Source organism: Lissotriton vulgaris, chromosome 9, assembly GCF_964263255.1.
Source record: "Lissotriton vulgaris chromosome 9, aLisVul1.2, whole genome shotgun sequence".
Taxonomy (NCBI): domain Eukaryota; kingdom Metazoa; phylum Chordata; class Amphibia; order Caudata; family Salamandridae; genus Lissotriton; species Lissotriton vulgaris.
The window spans coordinates 900,508,259-900,529,092 of NC_141697.1; the positions used below are offsets into that span (position 1 = coordinate 900,508,259).

Below are 20,834 nucleotides of genomic sequence, written 5' to 3' on the forward strand. Positions count from 1 at the left end.
GCATCATACTAAAGGAGGCACAGGAAGTTATGTCAAATTAGCCAATGAAACTGCTGGACTAGGTCGAGCATTTCCTGGCAAGCTGTATTTAAAGCCACACAATTGAAAAAGTGATTAGTGATCTAAACCAATCTTGATCAGAAGAAATATACAACTTTTCATATGATTATGTATGGCATCTAGTTCAGGCCTTGTTGGAATTTTGGATTCTCCTTTTTAAAGAAAAGGTCAGTACTGCATATCTCAGAATGCCTGCTATATAAAGATGGTGCACAGCGGCTGTGTAGCACTGACCTAGGAGTAACCTACACTACAAGGAGTTGCTTGGTTTTAATGGCCTACCATTATTCCTCTTTTCCCAAGACAAACTATATAACTGATATTTTCTCTATTTGTTGGTAATTAGACACCAGTAAGTAATTTTCATATCATCTTAATTGGTGAAGCTTCATAGTTTAGCACATATGACCCTTGTGGTAGGGTAAGCACATGTGGTGTAAGGCTTTGACAAGACGGGTATGTTGCTTGTTTGAGCTATTTTTACACGGAATTGGGAGTAAAGAAAAATTCAGAAGTTAGATGATTGCAAACTTCGAAAAATAAACGACAGTGAAGCCGTTTTGGTTTGAGGTGTTTAATTAAGTGCTTTATGACAGGCACTTGGTCTTTACTGGCCCAAAACTAAAAATAAGCATCATTCAGGGAGATGACAGAGTTTGCAATTTGGGAAATGGAAATCCTTGGTTAATTTTTCTTAGGGACAGTCAAGTTCATTGCGTATCGCCAGAGTAACATTCCATTACAGACAATAAAAAGATATAGACTTGCAGTCTTTTTGGCATCCTAAATATAATCTGTAGAATTAGATTTTAGTGGATCCTAGTACAACCTCTGGAAAAAAAAATATATATATTTTATATATATATATATATATATATATATATATATATATTTTATATATATATATATATATATATATATTTCTTTTTTTTTTTAAATACAACTAAACTTCCCTCTGCTTTTTGTTGTCGCAGGCAAAGAGTTTATCAGGAATTTTAGCAAATTAAGCCTGTAATGAAAGGAGCCAGGAGGAAATTGCATATTAAAGAGATTTGGGTACCGCCACTGGCAAGGGAAATCTGAGGTGTTCATAATCATTCTCATGTTCCAGTTGCAATCTTTGTATTTCTGAACATAATAGTTATGGTTGGAAAAGCATAGAGAACCTTCCTTGCCGTGGACTAAACTGGGAACTCACTAGCAACTTGCCTTCCTGACACCCGGATGCAAATTTAAGCGATTTGAATTATTCTACCACAGAAAGCTGATCTTCAGTTCTGATGTTTAATACGTCCTAACATAACACCCATTTGTACGAGACGATGCAACTTAAGGAGTACATTGTTACTTGTTGAACATCAGAAAAATGAACTATCATATTCCAGAGCCTAGTGCCAGAGATTGTGATTTTCCCAGCACAGGGGGTCACAACTACGCAACTTTCCAATTGTGATTTATTTATTGATCAGTATGAGTTTGGCTACTGTCAGCAGAAGAAAGAATTTATGAATAGATGAATTGTGTGGGATGTTAGTATACAAAGTTGTCTCCAAGGAGGCCAAAGTAAATGTGTAATGAAGGATCCCAAGAAAGCTTCTCCCATGTAGAGAGGATGCATGTAGAGAGGATGCATTAAAAGGAGTGTTCATCTGATGTGAAGGAAATGCTTTTCAAAAAATGTTCCAGATTGCCAACTGACATTGGTGGAACCCATACACAGAAACGTTGGTTAAAGGAAAAGACATCTCTAATTCACGGGAAATTAATTTCTTTTTTCATTAAGATAGTTTGGCACTTTATCAACAGTACTAATTGAAACAATTGACTTCATCAGTATAATTCAATGAGGCTGGGGTGAACCAACTAGTTAGTCTGCATCCATCTGCAAGATGAGCATACATGGAGATGTCTGATTTTCAAACATGCACTGCAAAGAGCGCCAACAAAATTAAAGATGATGCTTGGAGAAGATGATATCCAGACGCCTAGTACCTTCAACAACTGGCCTACATTCAAATAGAGAAAATGCCTTTTGGGCGTGGAGTACACAATTCTGGAAATGTGTCTATTAGGCCTATGATGCAGAGCCAGTTGACTTCTTGCAGTCTAGGTGGGACCTGTTGCAGGGTTAGCAATCTAAAGTTTTATTAACCTTATTTATGAACTGCACGCTCAGCATGAGTTTTAGACCTGCACATGGGTCCTTTTTCTGGACTAGGGGTAAAAGCAAGGAGAGATAGTATTGCTGGAGAAACTATGCATGGAAATGAATGAACTGAAGGCAGAAACCAATCATCAATGTGCAACCATAGCACTGATGCTGGTTTTCTGCCCATTCTTTCTCTTATTGGGGTGCCAACTACTTAGGGGGAAACGGGGCATGGGGCTTTGGGGAGTAAAGGGGCGAGATACAGTTGATGCTGGCTACTTTTCAGAAGCGGAACACTATATAGGAAACCCTTGACCCCTTCCAGACACAACAGCGTCTGAAACGGTTGATCCACACATTGGCTGGACCAGTGTATGGTTTATGCACACAGGAAGGTCGGTTTGCCAGGTTTACAACAGAAAGTGCTGTTCACAGGTAGTCGAACTGAAGAGTTGAATCCGATTTTATATTTTGGGAAAGGAGGAGCATAAAGGAAGAGTGGAAATATTTCATTTTGACAAAGAATCCAAAAACAGAAATAAAGGAGTTTTGGCATTAATGTTCAACTGCCTCACTTCATCCACTGCATCTATTTTTTTTCCTCACACTTCTTTCTCTGAGCCACTTTGCGATCATGTAACTATCGAAACATTTGTAACTGAGCAGAATTCTCCCACCAAAACCGAATGTGGCCCAGAGGATGGAAGTACTGCCAGTTTCATAAGTGCTAGTCTATTAGGAATTTTATAGGTGATGAGCATTTGCTTAGAAATGAGTGTGCAAATTTTACATTCTGTGAAAACCCAACCACGGAATACGTGTATTTCCCCAAGCATATGTAACTTTTCCATCCAACAATCTGAATCACTGATTTTAGCCGAGAGAGAGCAGGAAGGGTCTTTGAACTTGACCAAGGGAGCGAGCACCTGGATTCTTAAACTTACCATAAGAAATGGGCAAAAATGTTCCTTTGATGCAAAAGGTGCCACAGAAATATGCTATCTGTGGAAAATTAAGTGCACAGAAGTATCACAAGAGTAAAACAATGCTGTACACAATTTGCGATATCATTAGGGAGCTGCAGCACATTCTTGAATTAAAGAGGACGGTTGATTCCTTGTTATCCCTTACTTACGATTTAACCAATAAAGGATGGAAAAAATAACAATTTGGAAGAGTATGCAAGATAATTCAAAACTGTGGTGATCATCGGATCTTTGGGGACTGTGATGTTAGAGGCTTTCTAACCTAGGATTTACACCTTCAGTTGAGTGCTCTTGTATTTAAAAACGTTTGACAAGGTTTTGTGAAAGAGTAATTAAAGTTAAATAATTAATTTCCTGTATTCCTCTGCAGATCCTTTACACTTCCCTGCCTTTCCAAACCTTCTTCTGGAGCAATACATTTTATTGGAGTCTCTCATTACTCTCCACTGCACAGCTTTGTTACACCAAGCTCACTTGTCCACTCAATCCACCCCTTCAGCGGTCTCCCCATGGCAAGAACAAAAGATCTCTGTAAACATTGTTTTAAAAACAAAAGAGAAAACTATATCTGTGTCTTGTATTCAGCATTGGAACGATCCATTTGCTAAGCAAAGGAAGGTCTCAGAGGCCCTTGACTCCCAACTTTAATAACTTATATTTTCTTTTTAAAATAATAATAGAATGGTACACTCTACCAGCCCCTCCCATCTCTTTCTCTTTACTGCAAGGTCCTCTTCTACTTGCTGACTCAACATGATCAATCCATAGAAGGGATGGGGAGAAAAATACAGGGTTCGATTGGGGCAAGAGAACAGGCCACCAATTAAAAGGTCACGAATACATAATCTATACAAAAAAAATAAAAAAAATAGAATGTCCACCATTTGGTCTCTCCTCTTACGCCATTTTGATTTCTTTCTTTTGGGTACAGACAGGAAAAAGGCGAGGCAGCGAGGACATCAGACGGCGCCGAGACGTGGCTGCGGCTTTTGCCTTCCCCTTGGCCAAGACACCTGGAAGAATAAGGCCATGATGGCACTCGACCAGCCAACATGGACACACAACGGTTCTGCCATCGTTGGCTCTTCTCGGTTCCCCAGTTCATGTCTAATCCGTTAGATATACCTTTTCATTTCTCCTCCAGTTGAGCTAGGGTCTCTCTGTTATCTGTTTAACGTCCTGGCGCTGAGGCTACCATTGTGACTGGGCGCAAGGTAAGAGTCTGTGCGGTGTACAGGGGAGGAGAAGGGCGAGGAAGAGGAGTTGTAGGAAGAAGGCGTCCGGACGGCAGGGCCCCCGGTCTGAGGTTGCTGGAGATTCAAAATGCTGTCAATAGCACTTTGTAGGTGCTCGTTCAGGGTATCGTCCTGCGGACTGTCACTAGAGAAGCTAGCATTATCCACATCAAATGAGTCAGATTTCCTGCGCTTGGCAGGTGGTAATGGAATCTCCCAGGAGAGCTCATGGACAGGGACGTGGTCTGGTGGTTCGTGTTTTACCAACCTATTACAACATTCATCCTGTGCCTCAGCAAGTTCCTTCATAAGGCCACTGGAAGAATCCCCAGGTTTTGGGGCAGGGCAACCCTGCAATGTCAGAGAACGAGCATCTGCTCGGTTTAAAAATCTAATCCTGGAGACCTCATCCACTCTAACCTTCTCTGCCAAAAAATTGGGGCTGCTGTGTGACGTGATAACACTTCTGGAGCCATCTTCTTGCTTGATTAACAGAGTGGTAGGGGCCCGTTCTGACTTGAGGATCCCAGCCTTTGGAATGGGTTCAATCACCTTATCTGTGACAAACGCATCCACATTCTCACGATATGTTTTGCGAAGAGGCAGGCGACAGTATGGTGCAGTGGGCTTCCTCTCAGCAGGAGCTGGGGTGCTGTGATCTATGCTTCCATTCATCTGGCCAGCAGTAGCAGTGACTGCTGGTGGAGGAGCTGCAGCTGTTGTGGTGGTGGCAGTCGATGGCTGGCTCACAGTTCGGATAACTGTACAGACAGGTGGTGCCGGCTGGTGGATGGGGTCAAGGGCAGTGTTGTGAACCACCTTGCTGAGTCCGGCTTCTTGTTTTATCTTGAGCTTCAGACCAATCCGACTTCGTGCTTCATATGTTTTAATAGGGGGTCTGTTCCTACATGGCATGGCATCCTCGTCTGTATCCAGGGAGGGAGACGATTTGGCCCACGTGACAGAAGGGGAACCCCCACCATGCTTAATAACCAGCTTAGTTGGGTTAATCTGTGTGGCTGATTGCATGGGTGGAGACTTTAGATGTTCTGAAAGGGGTGCAGTACCAGAAGCAGATAGTGGAGCCTGCGGGGAAGCAAAACTCTGCGATCGGGAAGATGAAGAAACGTATTCATCTGCAAAAAGAAGAAAAAATATATTTTTTTACAAACAATGGAAAACAAAACAATCCAACACGACAGCAAAAGAAAGCAAAGTGCACTTTAGGTGAGGAGGAAGCCAATACAAACTATTTCTTGTAAAGAGTGGTACAGGAATTTTACAGCACTCCCCAAAATATCACATTTGCTTTATTTTCCACTGCATTAAAAGCTAAATACTCATTCAAACCTTAACATATCTACTTAATTTTGACTGAACGTGCCAAATCAGTGGAGTTTTTGAAGTATCGCAGCTAGGTAGGATAGAAGATGGAAAATGATAGCCTATCAACAGGGGACTTTCATCGAGATGTTACTTTCATCATACAGTTTTGTCCCAATACACATTTAATTAACACCTTCCTCACAACTCGAGTGACATTGTTAGGCAACTAACCTCAGGTGTCAATATTTACAGGCTAGCGTCCTTCACCAACTACCAAAATCTCACTGAGATGAAAAGGAAATGATACACATCTTTACATAAACAGCAGTAGAGGATAAAGGGATTATGAATCGCACTCCGGGCAACCCAAATTCACAAACCAGGGTGTACTGCTTTTGATAGGTAATAAGGATTTGGTAGAAAAGCATCAACAGCTATTGTTTTTTTTAATGTGGTGTTTCGGCAGAGAGAAAAACTAGAATGATCCAACAAGAAGAATGAGGATCAGGCCTGCCAAAGTAAACCGATAACATCTTTAAAACAAGCAAAAAGTCAGAAATAAATTGTAGTTTGGACAAACCTGGTTTCTCCTTGGCCAGCTGTCTGTCCTGTGTCAAGGCTATTTTCTCCTCTTGGATGAACATACGGTCAATCATCACCATCTCAGCGGACGGGCTCACCCTCTGTAAGTCAGGAAAATAGGTATTAAAAATGCTGCACATAAGTGATCAATATCTCTAGCACATGAACCCCTCTAAGTCCGCCATCAAAAATTCTTAAAGTATGGACCCAAAGGCCCATGAAATAAGGGGAAGACAGAATGATCAGAACTCTCTAAGATTCTATGGTCTGTTAAATTAATGCTACTAAATCACACTGAGTTGCCATCCAAAGACATTATTTAAAAATATTCTATCCCTCTGCACATGCTGGCCTCTGATGGCCTTTCATGTATTTAACACATTTTAGGTTTAGGAAAGAGCACCTGCACCACCAGCTATGGACACACAGATATCCAGAGGCAATAACTATACCAACCTATTTTAAGTAGTAGCCCATACCAAAGTTTCACCTTGCATTTGCAGTATTCACCTGGCTTTGTTGGTAAGTCTGCATGCTCCCAGCAATTCCAATTTCCAATTACGAAGTCCTTTGCCAGTTCCCACTTACCTTGCAGAGTACAGACTATTACCAAGTCCCATTTTATTGGTGCTGCACCGGTTAAAGTTTCTGAGCAAACATGGTTGTTTTTGCAGCATTCCTAGGGTACATTTAGATCACCTTAGTGGCTATTTATATCATTTTGTTGGTCAATTACATGGTATTGCGTTTTCTTAGCTGCCCGTGCTTTGCTTTCCCAATTAAACGGTGTTCAACATGAATACAAAAGTAAAGTTCAAAAATTAAATTTGACTTATGTCCGTGTCAGAATTTGAAGGGGACAATCATTTCCTTCTAAAGTTGGAGAGAAGAGCAGACTTACTTTCCTTTGGCAACCGATGATGAGCATGATCTCGGTTTTAGAATCACATGCCAAGCATTAACAGTTTTTAGATTTGGAATTGTGCGTAGCATCATGCAACACTAGAATCTTTTTTGGATTTAAACCACTGACCCATCTGTACTAAAACTCCACTTTAGCACTGACAAAAAAAGATCCACTCCATGGCACCATACTCCTATTGTTTTTACACCAAAATAATTGGTTAATTATTGCTTTAGAAAACACTTAAATCTTACGTTTTTAAGGTCCAGTGGGAATGTCAACCTAAAAAAGTTACACTGAAAGGCTCACGTAAAAGGAAAATGTTGCCCTGTAATCATCTGTTATGTGCAGGGCTGTAGATAAACATGTACTGAAGACTCTTGCCATCTAATGTTGGGCTCTGACATTACAACTTGTTTTCCTTTTAAGAAGTCTCAAGTCACATGCTGTGTGTGACCCATCACTCAGACCTAAAAGCATATGGGCACCGACTCACCTGAATTTATTTTCTGCTTCCCGGACAAGAAGTGGAGTGTAGAGTAAGACTACTGTGATGTGCTATGTGCTCTGTAAGTTGTTTAAGAGGTTAAGAGGAAGAAAGGTAATGAAAATGTACTTTACTCTAAGTATTTGCTTGTCGCATGCAGTGCTATAGATTAAATTGTAATTGTATTTATATAACGTTTACTACCCCTGACGAGGCATTGAAGCGCTTTTCGGCAAGTAGCACTCTACTCAAGAGCCCCAAAAAGACTAGCAGGCGTATTAATAGGGATTTATGAGCTAATTTGGGAGGTGGACATGCAAGTCTGTTAATTGAATAGGATAATGAAGGGATGGTAGAGGGAAAAGTCTAGAAAGTGTTATTTGGGAAATCACAGTAGTAAGACAAGGTCTGGGATAGATTCACATGCTGTGCATACTCATGCCATCTAGTGTTGAGCTTGGACATGTGCAACGTGTTTTTCTTTGAAGAAGTCTTTAAAGTCACGCGGTATAGTGATGCCTTCTATTACTGGTAATGCGCTTAAGCATAGGCTCCACTGTTGATTGTTTTTCTCTCACACTGGGTGAGGATTCAATGGAGACGAGAGAAACAGATTAAGATGACCATGCAAAGAGTAAGAAGGAAAATCATCTGTAACAAGCTAAGGCTTCCGGGGAGGAAGGGTGGGTTCATGTGAACCCACAGCACTACATGTTCAGAGCAAATGCCCATGGGGTAACATTTTCAATTTGTGCATGTGCAGCTGTAGATACACATGTGCAGAGACTGTAAAGCAGTTCTCCCCTAAGGGGTGGCTAGCAAGAGGATTTTGCAATGTTCTGGAAAAGTGTACGTACAACAGCCTAGTCAATGTTAACTTCTAGGCAAGCCAACACATCTGTACAGTAACATTTTGTGAAAGTATGTGGGGTGGACCAAGTAGCTACCTTACATATGTGAGCAATAGGGATGCTGCCTAGGAAAGCTAATGAAGCCCTTTTTTGTCAAGTATAGTGAGGCCTGGATGCAGCATGCAACCATTTCTAGGCTTTAGCCTAATGTTTGAATGCATGTGTCCAACCACCTGAAATGCATACTTTGGAGAGAGCATGACCTTTGCATGGTTTTGGGTAAGAGACAAAACGCTGTTGTGTTTTGTGGAAGGGTTTTGTCCTGTCGATGTAATACATGAGGGCCCTCTTGAAATGCCCTCCCCGCCACAGAATACGGTTATAGGAAGAACAAATGGAGTTTGATGGTTTGATTAAGGTGGAAGGAAGATACTACCTTAGGGAGGAAATTTGGATTAGGCCTAAGGACGACCATATCGTGCACCTTAAAAATGTTTTTGTTCCTCCAAGGTGTGACCTTTAAGCTCCTTGACTCACCTGAGGGAGGTTAGGACCACTATGAATGCGACTTTCTAAGATAGAAACTGCAGTGGGCCCAAATAAAGGGGTTTCGAAAAGTGACCCCAGGAGTCATGTGAGAACAATGTTGCGGTTCCAAACAGGGGCAGTGGGTACCCTGGGGGGAATGACCTGGTTAAGTCCATCCATGAAAGCCTTGATAACAGAGACCCTGAATAGTGAAGTGTACTACCTATTCTGAAGGTAGGCAGCAACTGCAGGGAAGTTGGAAAGAAGTGCAGTCGAGGCCTGACATTTGTAAATGAAGTAGGTAGGAGACTATGTTTTGGGCTGCCGGCTTGACGGGATCTATTTAGGGAGACAGTAGTGGAAACATCTGTTCCATTTTGCCATATAGCTGGCCTGCGTGCTTGGTCTACATGCCTCCTTGAGGATGGTCATACTCTCAGGAGGCAGATCGAGGTAGACAACCTCCTGTGGCCTGGTTCTGTGTGTGGTGTGGCCAGTTGGGGAGCTTCTAGTGAAGCACTAGGGACAGGTCAAGAAGGGTGGTGAACTAAGGTAGCCTGGCCCAAGTGGTAGTCACCAGGATGAGAGAGAGAGAGGGATTTTTCTGAAGCCTCCAAAACAAATGGAAGAAGTGGGAGGGACGGAAAAGTGTAGACAAATATCCTTGACCAGTCTATCCACAGTGCATTGCTCATGGACTGAGGGGGTGGGAACCCACAAGCAAAGCTTGGGCATCTGGTGTTTTCGGCCATGGCAAAGAGATCTAAGTTAGGAAACCCTGACCCTTCCAACTAAGCATGTGAGTAGAACTTACGAGTGGAGTTCCTATTCATGGGCTTGTTGCAAACATCCTGCTAAGCAGGTCTGCAAGTTTGTTGTCTACTCCCCCTAAGTACTCTGCCAGTAAATGGACTTTGGGGTAGACGGCCCACCACCAAATGTCCTGTACCTGACAACTGTGGTTAGTGAGTGCCGCCCTGTTTCTAGAGATAGTACATGGCGGTATGTTGTCTATGCGGATGAGAACCACCTTGGTTTAAATGTGGTAGAAGGCAGCTTAGAGCGCTAAACGGATGTCCAGTAGCTCCAGGTGGTTGATGTGGCGACCCAGTTAGTGTGGTGCCCACATGTTCTGAATGGTAAAGTCCTGTACATGCGCCCCCACCTGATTAGGGAAGCGTCTAAGGTGACAGTCATTTGCTGAATAGGGTCGAGAAAAGGCTGACCCTGCAACAGGCTGTTGTTTCACTAATGCAGAGAGCGATGGGTGCGGGCCCATTAAGGCTCTTCTTCCTCCGTTGTGCTAAAAAATAGCTTCTCAGGGCTCGGTGTCAATGGGAAATAACTCTTCCTCATCAATTTCAAAAAGGTTGTGTGCCAGGAAGTTGGGGGGAAAGGGGGGTGGGGGGGGGGGGATCTCCGATGTAGCTTCCTGCTACATTTTGGTATACTCCCCTCCCCTTAGCCCAGAGTCTTTAAATTCCATACAACAGGGTCAACGTGATGGTCAAAACAAGGGTATTTTGAGTAAAACCATGTGCAGAATTGGAAGGAGGCGCGCGCCATCTCCCCCTTTCTGTATTCATTCTCTGAAGTGAGCTTGAACGTGTAAAAAGTGACTTGGCTGGGTGGTGGATCGTGGACGTGGGACAGTTGTGGTCAATGGAGCTGGGCGAGTAGTTTCTCAACTGGGAGAATAGCCAGATAGAAACAGAAAACATGGTGATTTTTAACCAAGTCTTCAGTATCCAACAGTAGAGCAGAAAGTTCTGAAAAAGTGTGAGGATACTTCTTAGAGCAATTGAGAGACGCTCAAACTTATTTAGGATGCAGTCAGTGTGGGGAGAGTTGCAGCATGTCCTAAGACTCAAAACGTCTTAGAAGAGAATTAAGTCGTAATGTCAGAGCCCAATAACAGGTGGCAGGAGTACGCAGAGCATGTTTATCAACAGCCAAACATGCTATGAACATAAGGTGTTTGTTTTGATGCATTAAATTTGGAAGCAATTCACAACCTGAATATAGAGCATCAATTAGTGGGAGTTTTAAGAATGTAGCAGGTTTGAGATGGAAGCTCATTCAAGTATTTACTGCAGATGCCCTGTATGAATCTTTGATAGATTCCGACTAACAGTAATGTCTTGTGACTGTATGTGTTGATTTCCAAGTCACTGCTCAACAAATGTGCTTTTGTGGATTTTTCCTTTAAATGCTGCTAGAGTTTTTTTTCTTAGTTGAGCAAACCTAATTTACCATCTTTGTGCTTACCCATTAGTTGGTAACGCACCCTTACAGATTTTACAATCTACCTAGCCAGGGCTGCGGATGTAAAGGATTCCCCTTTCTTGGGTTGACCGTTAAGAAAAAAGGCATTGTTGATTAATGCGCTTCTAGCATAATATATGCTTGTCTTTGGAAAAGAGATGATTCACATGACAAGGCCGGACAACCCCTGGTTTATACTTGTGATGTATTATACCCAGTAGTGTATTTTTATGCAGCACTATACAAGGCATCTCGAAAAGTAGTGACTGTAGCTTATCAACCCTTCTTAGTATGATAATCGCCATGAACTGACAACATGCTCCAATAGTTCTAAAATTCTGGATAGGGTTCAAGATGCATAGGAATGAAGCAGCATCTTACTGACTAGGCCAAAACGGGTCTGGGTTTACTTGTTGCCCATTCAAGAGGAACAGCCCTGCAATTTGGCCTGAATTCTTATTTTACTAGAGCAGCATGAAGCCTGAATTGAGTGAGGAAGTTCTTGTCTAGAGTATCAAGGTATATAAAAAGAATTACAGTCTGCAATGGGGACCAGAGTACAGAGATTAATTCAAACACTCTACACATCACATGCGGTTGGAAAGCATTGAACATGCAGTGTAGAGGTGTCCTTAAGTTTTCTTCAACTTCTCACAAAAAGTCAACTGCTGTAGGGATTCCTATGAGTGAACCTCATCAAGTGGTTTTTCAATTTGTCTCAATTGCTACAGAAGGACAGGATAGATCTATGTGTGCCAGATATAGAAGGAATGATCGCATTGGTTTTATTTCACAATGTACTCACAAATGATTTCTCAGAAATCTAATTACAAATCCTTCTATAATTATGGCAAAACATGCCTTGTTTTGAAATTATCTCTACTTTGCAGTATGAACATGCAGACTATACCATGCCATTTTAAATCCATTTGTGCTTGACCGACATTTGTTGTGCATCACCCAGGTATTGGAAGTATTGCTCGAAAGAACAAAACAAATATCAATACCACTTCAGCTCCAGTTAATTTAACTATGACAATGTCCACAATATATTTCCATGAATCCCCTACTCCAGGCATAATGTTTGGCTGTTACTGTTGCTATTTTGGTGCTCTGTATTCCTGTAGAACAAGTTACTTACCTTCAGTAATGCCTCATCTGGTAGAGACACTACCTAGTCAGATTCCTTACCATAGAATATTCCCAAGGTGTTAAACTAAATTTGAAAAATCTGGAGCTGTACCCCTGCATGTCAGTAGGTGGCGCTGATAGGCTCTGTTCACACCAGATGTGACACGCAGAGTTCCTATATAGGCACCAACCCAGTTCGCCGACATCAGTTTCTTTACGTGACTCTTTCTGCACCAGAAGCACAGAGCTACATCATAAGGCTGACTGACCAGTGTACAGAAACTAAGGGCCTACAGGGATCCTTTTCAGTAGAAAGACTGGTTCGCAGAAGTGGGGAGGCTGGGGGTGAATGGATAACCCCGCCTCTAAACAATTTGGAGCATCCACTTGTCTGAGGTTATGGACTGTCAAAAGGCCAGTGGTACCTGGTCCCGGAGACAACCATTTGCCAGTGATTCTGCAAGTAAATGTTAAAGAGTTTGAGGCTGCAGCTGCCAGTGAGTGGCAGACCTCGTAGATCTGTGGCTTTGGTCCTACAGGGCTTGTGGGAGCTGCTTCCACATCAACGATAGGACTGGGGAGTCTTCTGGTCGTGGCGGCTGTGTGGAGAAGGTTGGTATCCCCACCATAGCTATGGAAGGAGGACAAGGCAGAGTGAGGTTGATGTGGGTTCATGGAGAGTCCTAACGACCGCGTAGTGGTCCTGTAAGTATTGATATTGTTCTCAAAAGTACAGTACAGACCGCTAAAAGCTATTGGTAGACAAGATGTAAAAATGGATCAGAGAGTATACACATAAGTATCCCTAGTTAAAGCAGGGAACATTTGGCCTCAATAATATTGGATGACTTATAAATTAAAAAAAAAGTAAAGTATTATGTTAGAGTGCTCAGCAAACACTACTAAGTGTTGGAGGACTAATCACCAAAGAGTTCTGAATGCATTTAAGTCAATGTTGCAGATTCGAGTGAAAATAGAATTATAGCCACAAGCTATTTTTCAACATCTGTGACTAAGCGGACAACAGGGAAAACCAAATGATCCCACTTTAACTGGAGACCAAAGGAAATCCCTGACATACATGCAAGCTGACCCAAGAGGCAGGTATGGTAAAGCCAGAGATGACAACACAGAGCCCTTTCACAATAAATCTCCCATATAGACAGACTGAAGGGCAGCTGTGTCTACGACTCACTAGTACAAATGTTCAAAGAACAGTACAAATGGGAAATCATGTCACTGTCCCTCTATTAAATCAATGGTTTAAGTTTAGGCACCAGACATGAATCCTACATGAACTACAGTAGGCATTCAAGTCACATTGTGTACATCGTTGATGCCTTTCTGGCCCAAACAATTATGTACTTACTGCACCAATTGCAGCATGAAAAAGAAGCAACAGCATTACGTCTAGGTGACAAAAGCTATTGCGGAACACGATATTACCCAGATTTGCACAGTGATTTACACACGTCAATAAATAGAAAAACTTATTACAGGACCTGTGCCTCTCACATGACAGCCTATGTTGTATCCAATAGATCAAGAAGCCAGAGGGAGGAGGATTCATATATTATGTTCTAGGAGGTACTCCTCTCACAGCGTTGCTTTGCTTGCATTGTCATTGCTCCAGAGAACAGCAAACCAGGTCATAAACATCTTACCCTGGATTCCTCTAAAAGTAGAAGCCGATATTTGTTCAGCATGGCTTGCGTGCGTTTTAGAAGTTGTGTGGACACCATCTCAAACTCCTCGTTCACTGGAGAGAGGGACAGAAGCAAACAAAATTAGTTTACATTTTTTTTTCCAAAACCAAAAGGATTGTGCCAATGGGAACACACAATATAGAAATGTGAAAAACATCTATTTTACCTAAAAAGGAGGAGTTCAGGAATAGTTCATTTAGCTTTAGACAAAGTAAATATTCAGAATCCTAAAATCCATCCTGCGCTGGTCATCCACAGTACAATGCAACAAGAGGACTATTTACCTTTAAAAAATGTAGCCCGTCTACTTTCAGATTCAAAGCTAGAATCAGAGCGGACTTTAATATTAGTTCAGATATGGATTAGTCCACACAACCAAAACTCCATTTCTTAGGAATAACTATAAACGTGTATTAGACTTTCCTTTTCCATATAAACAAATATTAAAGGAGTATGAAAAAAAACTAATAATTCATTAACAATCCATCTTATTAAACTCTTGCCTAAAAGGTCCTTTTTAAAAATAATTCAAAAACAGAGCAGCTGCAAGCACACCTCTACTGAATGAACTGTAAATTACCAATCAAAATCCGTGTTCACTGTTCTTCCAATCTCTCGATATTGGTTTTAAATACTTGCCTCTCTTCAATAGCACATATGGACATAATATATAGGTCAGCAAATGAGGCACGCAGGAATGGAACAGACAAATTAAGCCCTCTGCTGGAGGAGCAATGCATGTTATTCAAACACAATCTTAATAATATCAAGTGTTGATGCAGCATACAATTTGTTTTGTAAGACATTGCTTTCCTAGTCACCAGTTTACTCCGATAAAAATAAGATGGTACTTTCAGGTTTATTACATTCTCTGTCCTGTGAAAAACAATTTAAATTCAATTATTTTAATTCATTACACCGTAATTGTTTAAGGAGGTCTGAATTTCTTGAATGGAACTCCGAAATTGTTTATTTATATCTAGGCAAAGTAAATATTTGGAATTCAGAATCGAGGATCCCCTCCCACACTGCTGACCAGAGAGCATTGCAACAAGAGGACTATGAACGATGCAAGTCTGTCAACTTTGGGGACTCTAATCCAGCCAGAAAATTAGCATCTTTTAGTGGCTGGCCAAAAAACACCAACAAAAAAAATCCACAAGGATTTGAGAAGATGTATTGATAATTCAAGTACGGATTAGTTCACACAATCCTAACCTCTTTCGAATACACATAGTCCATATTTAGGTGATCCAAAAGAACAAATGGCTGCACTTGAATTGCTACACATCAAATAATGAGTAAATGAGTGAGAACCTACATTCAAGTGCTAGTTACCCCTGTGGGGCCATAGACTTACGGATAGGAGGGAAACCACCTTACCTTTCTGGCAGTCTTGGGAAGAAGGCACCATTCCTTGGTAAACGTGGTAGGGAAGAAGCCGGTGAAAGGCATCTTCAAATGAATTAAATGGCATCTTGTAATCCGGGTGCAGTACTGAACCCTGGTGTTTATGTAACTGCTCCAAGAAGCTACGGCGAAAAAAAAAAAAGACCATGTGTCTGATGACAGCATCTTTTAAAGACGTGGGAATTACACAGTATATTATATATATATATATATATATATATATATGTTTTTTTAATAAAAACATTTTGCAATGATGCACACTTGTACCTGGAGTTAAGCTCCTATGAACCTAGTGGTTCACGTCTTATGTCCATTGCCAAAACATAGTGTATTATAAAATATTACTCCCTTCTTTAAAGCAAACACATTGGGGTGCAGTTAAGATGGCAGGAGCGTAGCATGCATTTCTCCGCGCCTACGAGGCCTACCACTGCTAGAAGCCTCTACCGCTGGGCCAGGACCTAGAGTGGTGATTGCAGAGACTGTGAACTTGGTTTGAGGCAATTGAGGGTCTGAGGCGCTACCTAGACGATCGTGCACAAGCTCCTCTCCACTTAAGCAACAACATAAAGCCCTGTTATCCAAGATGGCGCAGACCTCGCACCGAGAACACTGGTCTGCCACAGGAGTAGACTGTGGCTGCATCGCCTGGAGAGCTGGGCTCTCTGTTGCCTCAAACTCATGGAGAGTAGTCCGAGACCAGACTAGGAAGGCTGCCACATCGGAGATCTGGAGGTATAGGAGCAGTCTTGCCCTGGAATCTTCGCACCCAAGAGGCCTGAAGAGGGAGCATAGGGTAGCCCAGCCGGGACTTGTGTGACACTGGGAGAGGTTTTGAACAGTGTGTGGGGGACATGGAGAAGGTTGGCCGTGCTCCAGGATTGCACGTCACAGAGCGTGGTGAACTCAGAGGACCAGGTCCCCCTACAGTCCAACAGAGACAGACGTGGACGGGAGTTGGCGGCAACAAAAAAGCTTCATCCCCAAGCCTGAGAATACCAGCAAACCCTGGGTGTGAGTGTGGGTGGCCCGGCTGTCCTGCAGCAGGCAGACTAGGACACTTAAAACACGGCTTCCTCAGTGGATGTCACTGCAGGTGGTCGCACAGTGTAGATAGCCTTTTAGCCCCATCACGTACCAGAGGGGTGCCCTAGCCAAGACAGTGCACTCAGCCTGCACTGTGACTTTAGTGGCAGCCAACACATGCAGCTTACACACACGCTCACCCTCCGGGGGACCACCAAAGAAACTCTCCTCCAGAGACAGCAGCCTTGCACAGCCAGGTTCAGATGGTTGCATCAGCAGTGCAGCCTGACAGCATGCCAGGCCCTGTCCATAGGATCGACCCACCAATGAGGGAGGGGGAAGATCCCAGGAGACAATACTTGCCCCCACAAGGTGCGCACATGTTTGGGGCTTGCAGGCTGTGGTCAGCGAGATACCGGCCATTTGAGCCTTAAATGGAAACCGGTCATGGCATCAGCAAGAGGGAAGAAGGAGCGAGCGTTCACTAAAAGATATGCGAACACACTCGACGGGGGTCCTGTCAGAGTAAGGCTCAGTGATCCATGCCCATTACAGAGGGGAGCAAAGAGGAAGTCTGGCTGACTAGGTTGCTTATGGAGGCGCTCCAAGTTTCCCTACGCAAGAATAACCAAGTAATGAAATGTGAACTTGCACATGACCTCAGGGAGGACAGGTGAGATCTGGTGGAGATGGGCGAAAGGGTGTCCACGATCAAGAACAGGCGGGGCGAGGAGATCGAACACCCTCAGCAAGAAGTCCTACAACAGCAAGAGCAACAAGCTGCACTACAGGCCCATACTGAAGACCTAGAGAACTGCTCACACAGAAACATACACGGGGCACCGAATGGGAATAAGGGTGAGGACATCTCTGCCTACGTGAAGGTTCTCCTTCTCCGAGACGTGCAGCAGGACAGGGTCCTCAGCGTGGACCTCGTGAGGGTTGAAGGAGGTAGTCCGCCTGGCATCCTTGCCTGCGTTCACAATTTCCAACTTAAAGAGGCCATCTTGCACAGAGCAAGAGACGCGCACTGTACAATTCCAGGGACATAAAACAGTGTTGTACCAGGACTTATCTTCCTCTCCAGAAACGCATGGCCTTTCAGCCAGTTACAGGATTTCTCAGGAGCAAGAGAATCTCGCACGAGTGGGGCCACCTGCTCCACCTCATTTTTTGCTGGGAGGACTCACCTCAACTAAAAACCCTGGAGGAGGCCTGCTGACTCGAACACCCCCAATGAGGTACAGTGGGGTCTCGCCATGCGGTCCCTGCAAGAACAAACTAGCATTGGCATATCCAATAGGTCTCGCCTTTGGGACCTTATACGTGTTTAGTCATCCAGCACAATATCCTTGGTGTAACAACATCAACTGTTGCATGGCTATATACGTATAAGGTGCCAAAGGCGAGACCTATTGGCAATGCTAGGCGAGACCTAAAAATAGAGTGCAGAGACAAGATGAATGGCTGGGGTTCAAGTCCCCCCTTTGTTATTCCCAGCTATTACACACACAAATTCCGAAATACATTTATTGCAAAGAACTGCAGACGAACAACAAAACCAAATTTGTCTAAAGAAACGTCCAGGAGACAAAACAACTGTGCAGAACTGCACCTATCATATAAAAGCAATTTACAGAAACGCAGAGTAATGGGATTGACTTTTTGTTGTTGAAAGGGTCAAAGTTTAGCAAAATATTACTGAGCCACTTTCTTTTCTATTTTTAAACCATTTTGGCGCGAACCCCACTGAAAAGAGCGTTGTCTTTTTCAATAAAGATCCGGGAATGTGGAAAGCCAATGCACACTGCGACACTAAACAATACACCATTGTGTTAGGCGGTAAACGCCGAAGAACAATTATCTGCCTGTAACGAATATGCAGACGCCTATGATACCCAGGTAGGTGAACAGAACTACATGCACACATATAATCTCTTGCAGGTTGACCTGCATAGAATAATTAAAACTCTCTGCTATGCACCTTTCTAGCCTCATTAATGTAAGGTGCTATGTTACATGGCCGGTTCCTCGGGCAGGAGAGACGCAACGATCGGGCAAGCTGCAAGGTGTGAAGCAAGCAAATAAAATGAAAAATACCATCCTTAAACTGTGCCCCGGCCCGTGCTGCAGATCTCTCCTGATCTCTTCAGCAGTCTCCTGCTCACCAGCCCCGTGCAGTGCTTTGTGCTTCTTCAAACTTTGTGGCTGAGGCCTGGGGAGCTGTACTGGGAAGGGGCACGCCAAGGAACGGATGCCTGCTCAAGAAGAGAGTGCCTCCTCCTGGCAGTTACAAGCGGAGATCTGGAGAAGCAAGAGACTCGCGAGGTGGTGGGGGGTTGCATGGGAAAATTATGTGATTTACAAGAAATGCGGTACTTACCTGTAACTGCAGTTATCCAGTATTGGTGTCTTTCATAGATTCAAATGCCTGAATCATTCCCTGTCGTCGATACGGGAGTCTCCGGTACATAGAAAAGTAATGTCCCATAGACATACATATAGAGAAGTAGGCCTAAGGGTCCCACCTTAGTAGCCTATCTATGTCCTTTTGTAAAAAGGACCAAACTCTAGAAGAGAGCCAATCAGATAACCCCTCCCTCTAGAACCTTCTTGTCAGGAGCCTCAGTCTCTCAGATTTTCGTACGCACCAAGCTAGGTAGGCATAGCACTGATAGAAAGATAGGTGAGTCCTTCCAGGGGAGGCGGGAGGGTTGCATGTGAATCTATGAAAGACACCAATACTGGATAACTGCAGTTACAGGTAAGTAACGCATTTCTTATCCAGTATTAGGGGTGTCTTTCATAGATTCACATGCCTGAATCAGAGTAGCAAACAATACATTGTGCACATTTCTGGTGGAATAACATTTGCAAGTCATCCAATAATACATATCATGCAATTAAACGATACCCATTAACCAGAAACAGTATAATGGAATGTGCATACCAGCAAAGGATGGAGGGATAGAGGAAGGCTCATCTTACTGAAACAGATGGCGTAACACTGCTTGTCCCACAGCCGCCTCCTTCATCAGCTCTGTATCCAGGCAGTAGTGCCTGCTGAAGGTATGCAGCGACTTCCAAGTTGCCGCTCTGCAGATATCGCGAACTGGCACCCCAGCAAACAGTGCAGCAGAAGTGGACACGGGTCTTGTAGAGTGAGCTCTGAATTTTGCTGGCAATGGCCGTCCAGCTCTGTCATGACAAAAGGTAATTGCTGAAGATATCCACCTTGAAATACTTTGTTTTGAAAGTGGCATACCCTTCCGTGGTCTACTAAAGGCTATGAATAGCTGAGTGGACTTCCTGAAATTGTTAGTTCTGTCGATATAAAACTTCAGACACCTCCTAAGGTCCAATGAGTGCAGAGATCTTTCGGCTGCAGTGCTGGGATTTGGGAAAAAAGACTTGAGGATCACTGGCTCATTTAAGTGGAAGTCCGACGGGACTTTAGGAATGAACTGAGGATTAGTTCGGAGAACCAATCGGTCACCCTTAAACTGCATGAAAGGGTCTTGTATGGAAAGAGCCTGCAATTCACTGACCCTCCTTGCTGATGTAAGTGTAAGTAGAAGGGCTGTCTTCCATGAAAGATATTTGATATCGGCCCTATGGATGGGTTCAAAAGGGTGTTTCATCAATTGGTTTAGAACCACATTGAGATGCCATGTTGGAGGAATTGTTCGTGGCCGAGGAAAGGATCTGTAAAGTCCCTTGAAGAACTGTTTTAACAGTCTATTGGACCAGAGGGAGGGTCCTTTTAATGTTCTTTTAAATCTTGAAATTGCAGCCAGTTGTACTCTAATGGATGCATGGGCCAAGCCCGACTGCGCCAGATGTAGCAGATAGGGTAATATCTGTTCCAGAGAGGTGCGGAAGGGGCGTAGACCGTTGTCCGCACACCATATACAAAAACGTTTCCACTTCAGGGAATAGGTCTTGTTAGTACTGTCCGCTCTTGCCTTGGCTAGGATGTCCTTACACTCCTGCGGAATGCTCAGTTTACTGAACTTTCGGTACTCAGGAGCCAAGCCGATAACCTGAGAGATTTCAGATCCGGATGTTGAACCTGCTTGTTGCTCATCGTGAGCAGAGATTGATGTTGAAGCAGGCGGATTGGCGGTTGCAGCGTGAGGCGATGAAGGTCCATGAACCAGTACTGTCTCAGCCAGAATGGAGCAGTCA

At 43.3% G+C, this 20,834-nt stretch overlaps 1 protein-coding gene across 5 annotated transcripts in view; it reads right to left on the bottom strand.

The window, feature by feature from the left end:
• Window positions 1-1,041: 1,041 nt before the first annotated feature.
• BICRA (BRD4 interacting chromatin remodeling complex associated protein) overlaps window positions 1,042-20,834 on the bottom strand; it is a 593,087-nt gene continuing 573,294 nt past the window's right edge. For all 5 annotated transcript variants that reach the window (XM_086938677.1, XM_086938681.1, XM_086938679.1 and 2 more), the window contains 4 exons: window positions 15,594-15,742; window positions 14,169-14,263; window positions 6,337-6,439; window positions 1,042-5,566 (listed from right to left, as the gene is read on the bottom strand). In XM_086938677.1, the coding sequence (XP_086794803.1) occupies window positions 4,359-5,566; window positions 6,337-6,439; window positions 14,169-14,263; window positions 15,594-15,742 (1,555 nt within the window). In that variant the 3' untranslated portion in view covers window positions 1,042-4,358. The remainder of the gene's footprint in view (window positions 5,567-6,336; window positions 6,440-14,168; window positions 14,264-15,593; window positions 15,743-20,834) is intronic.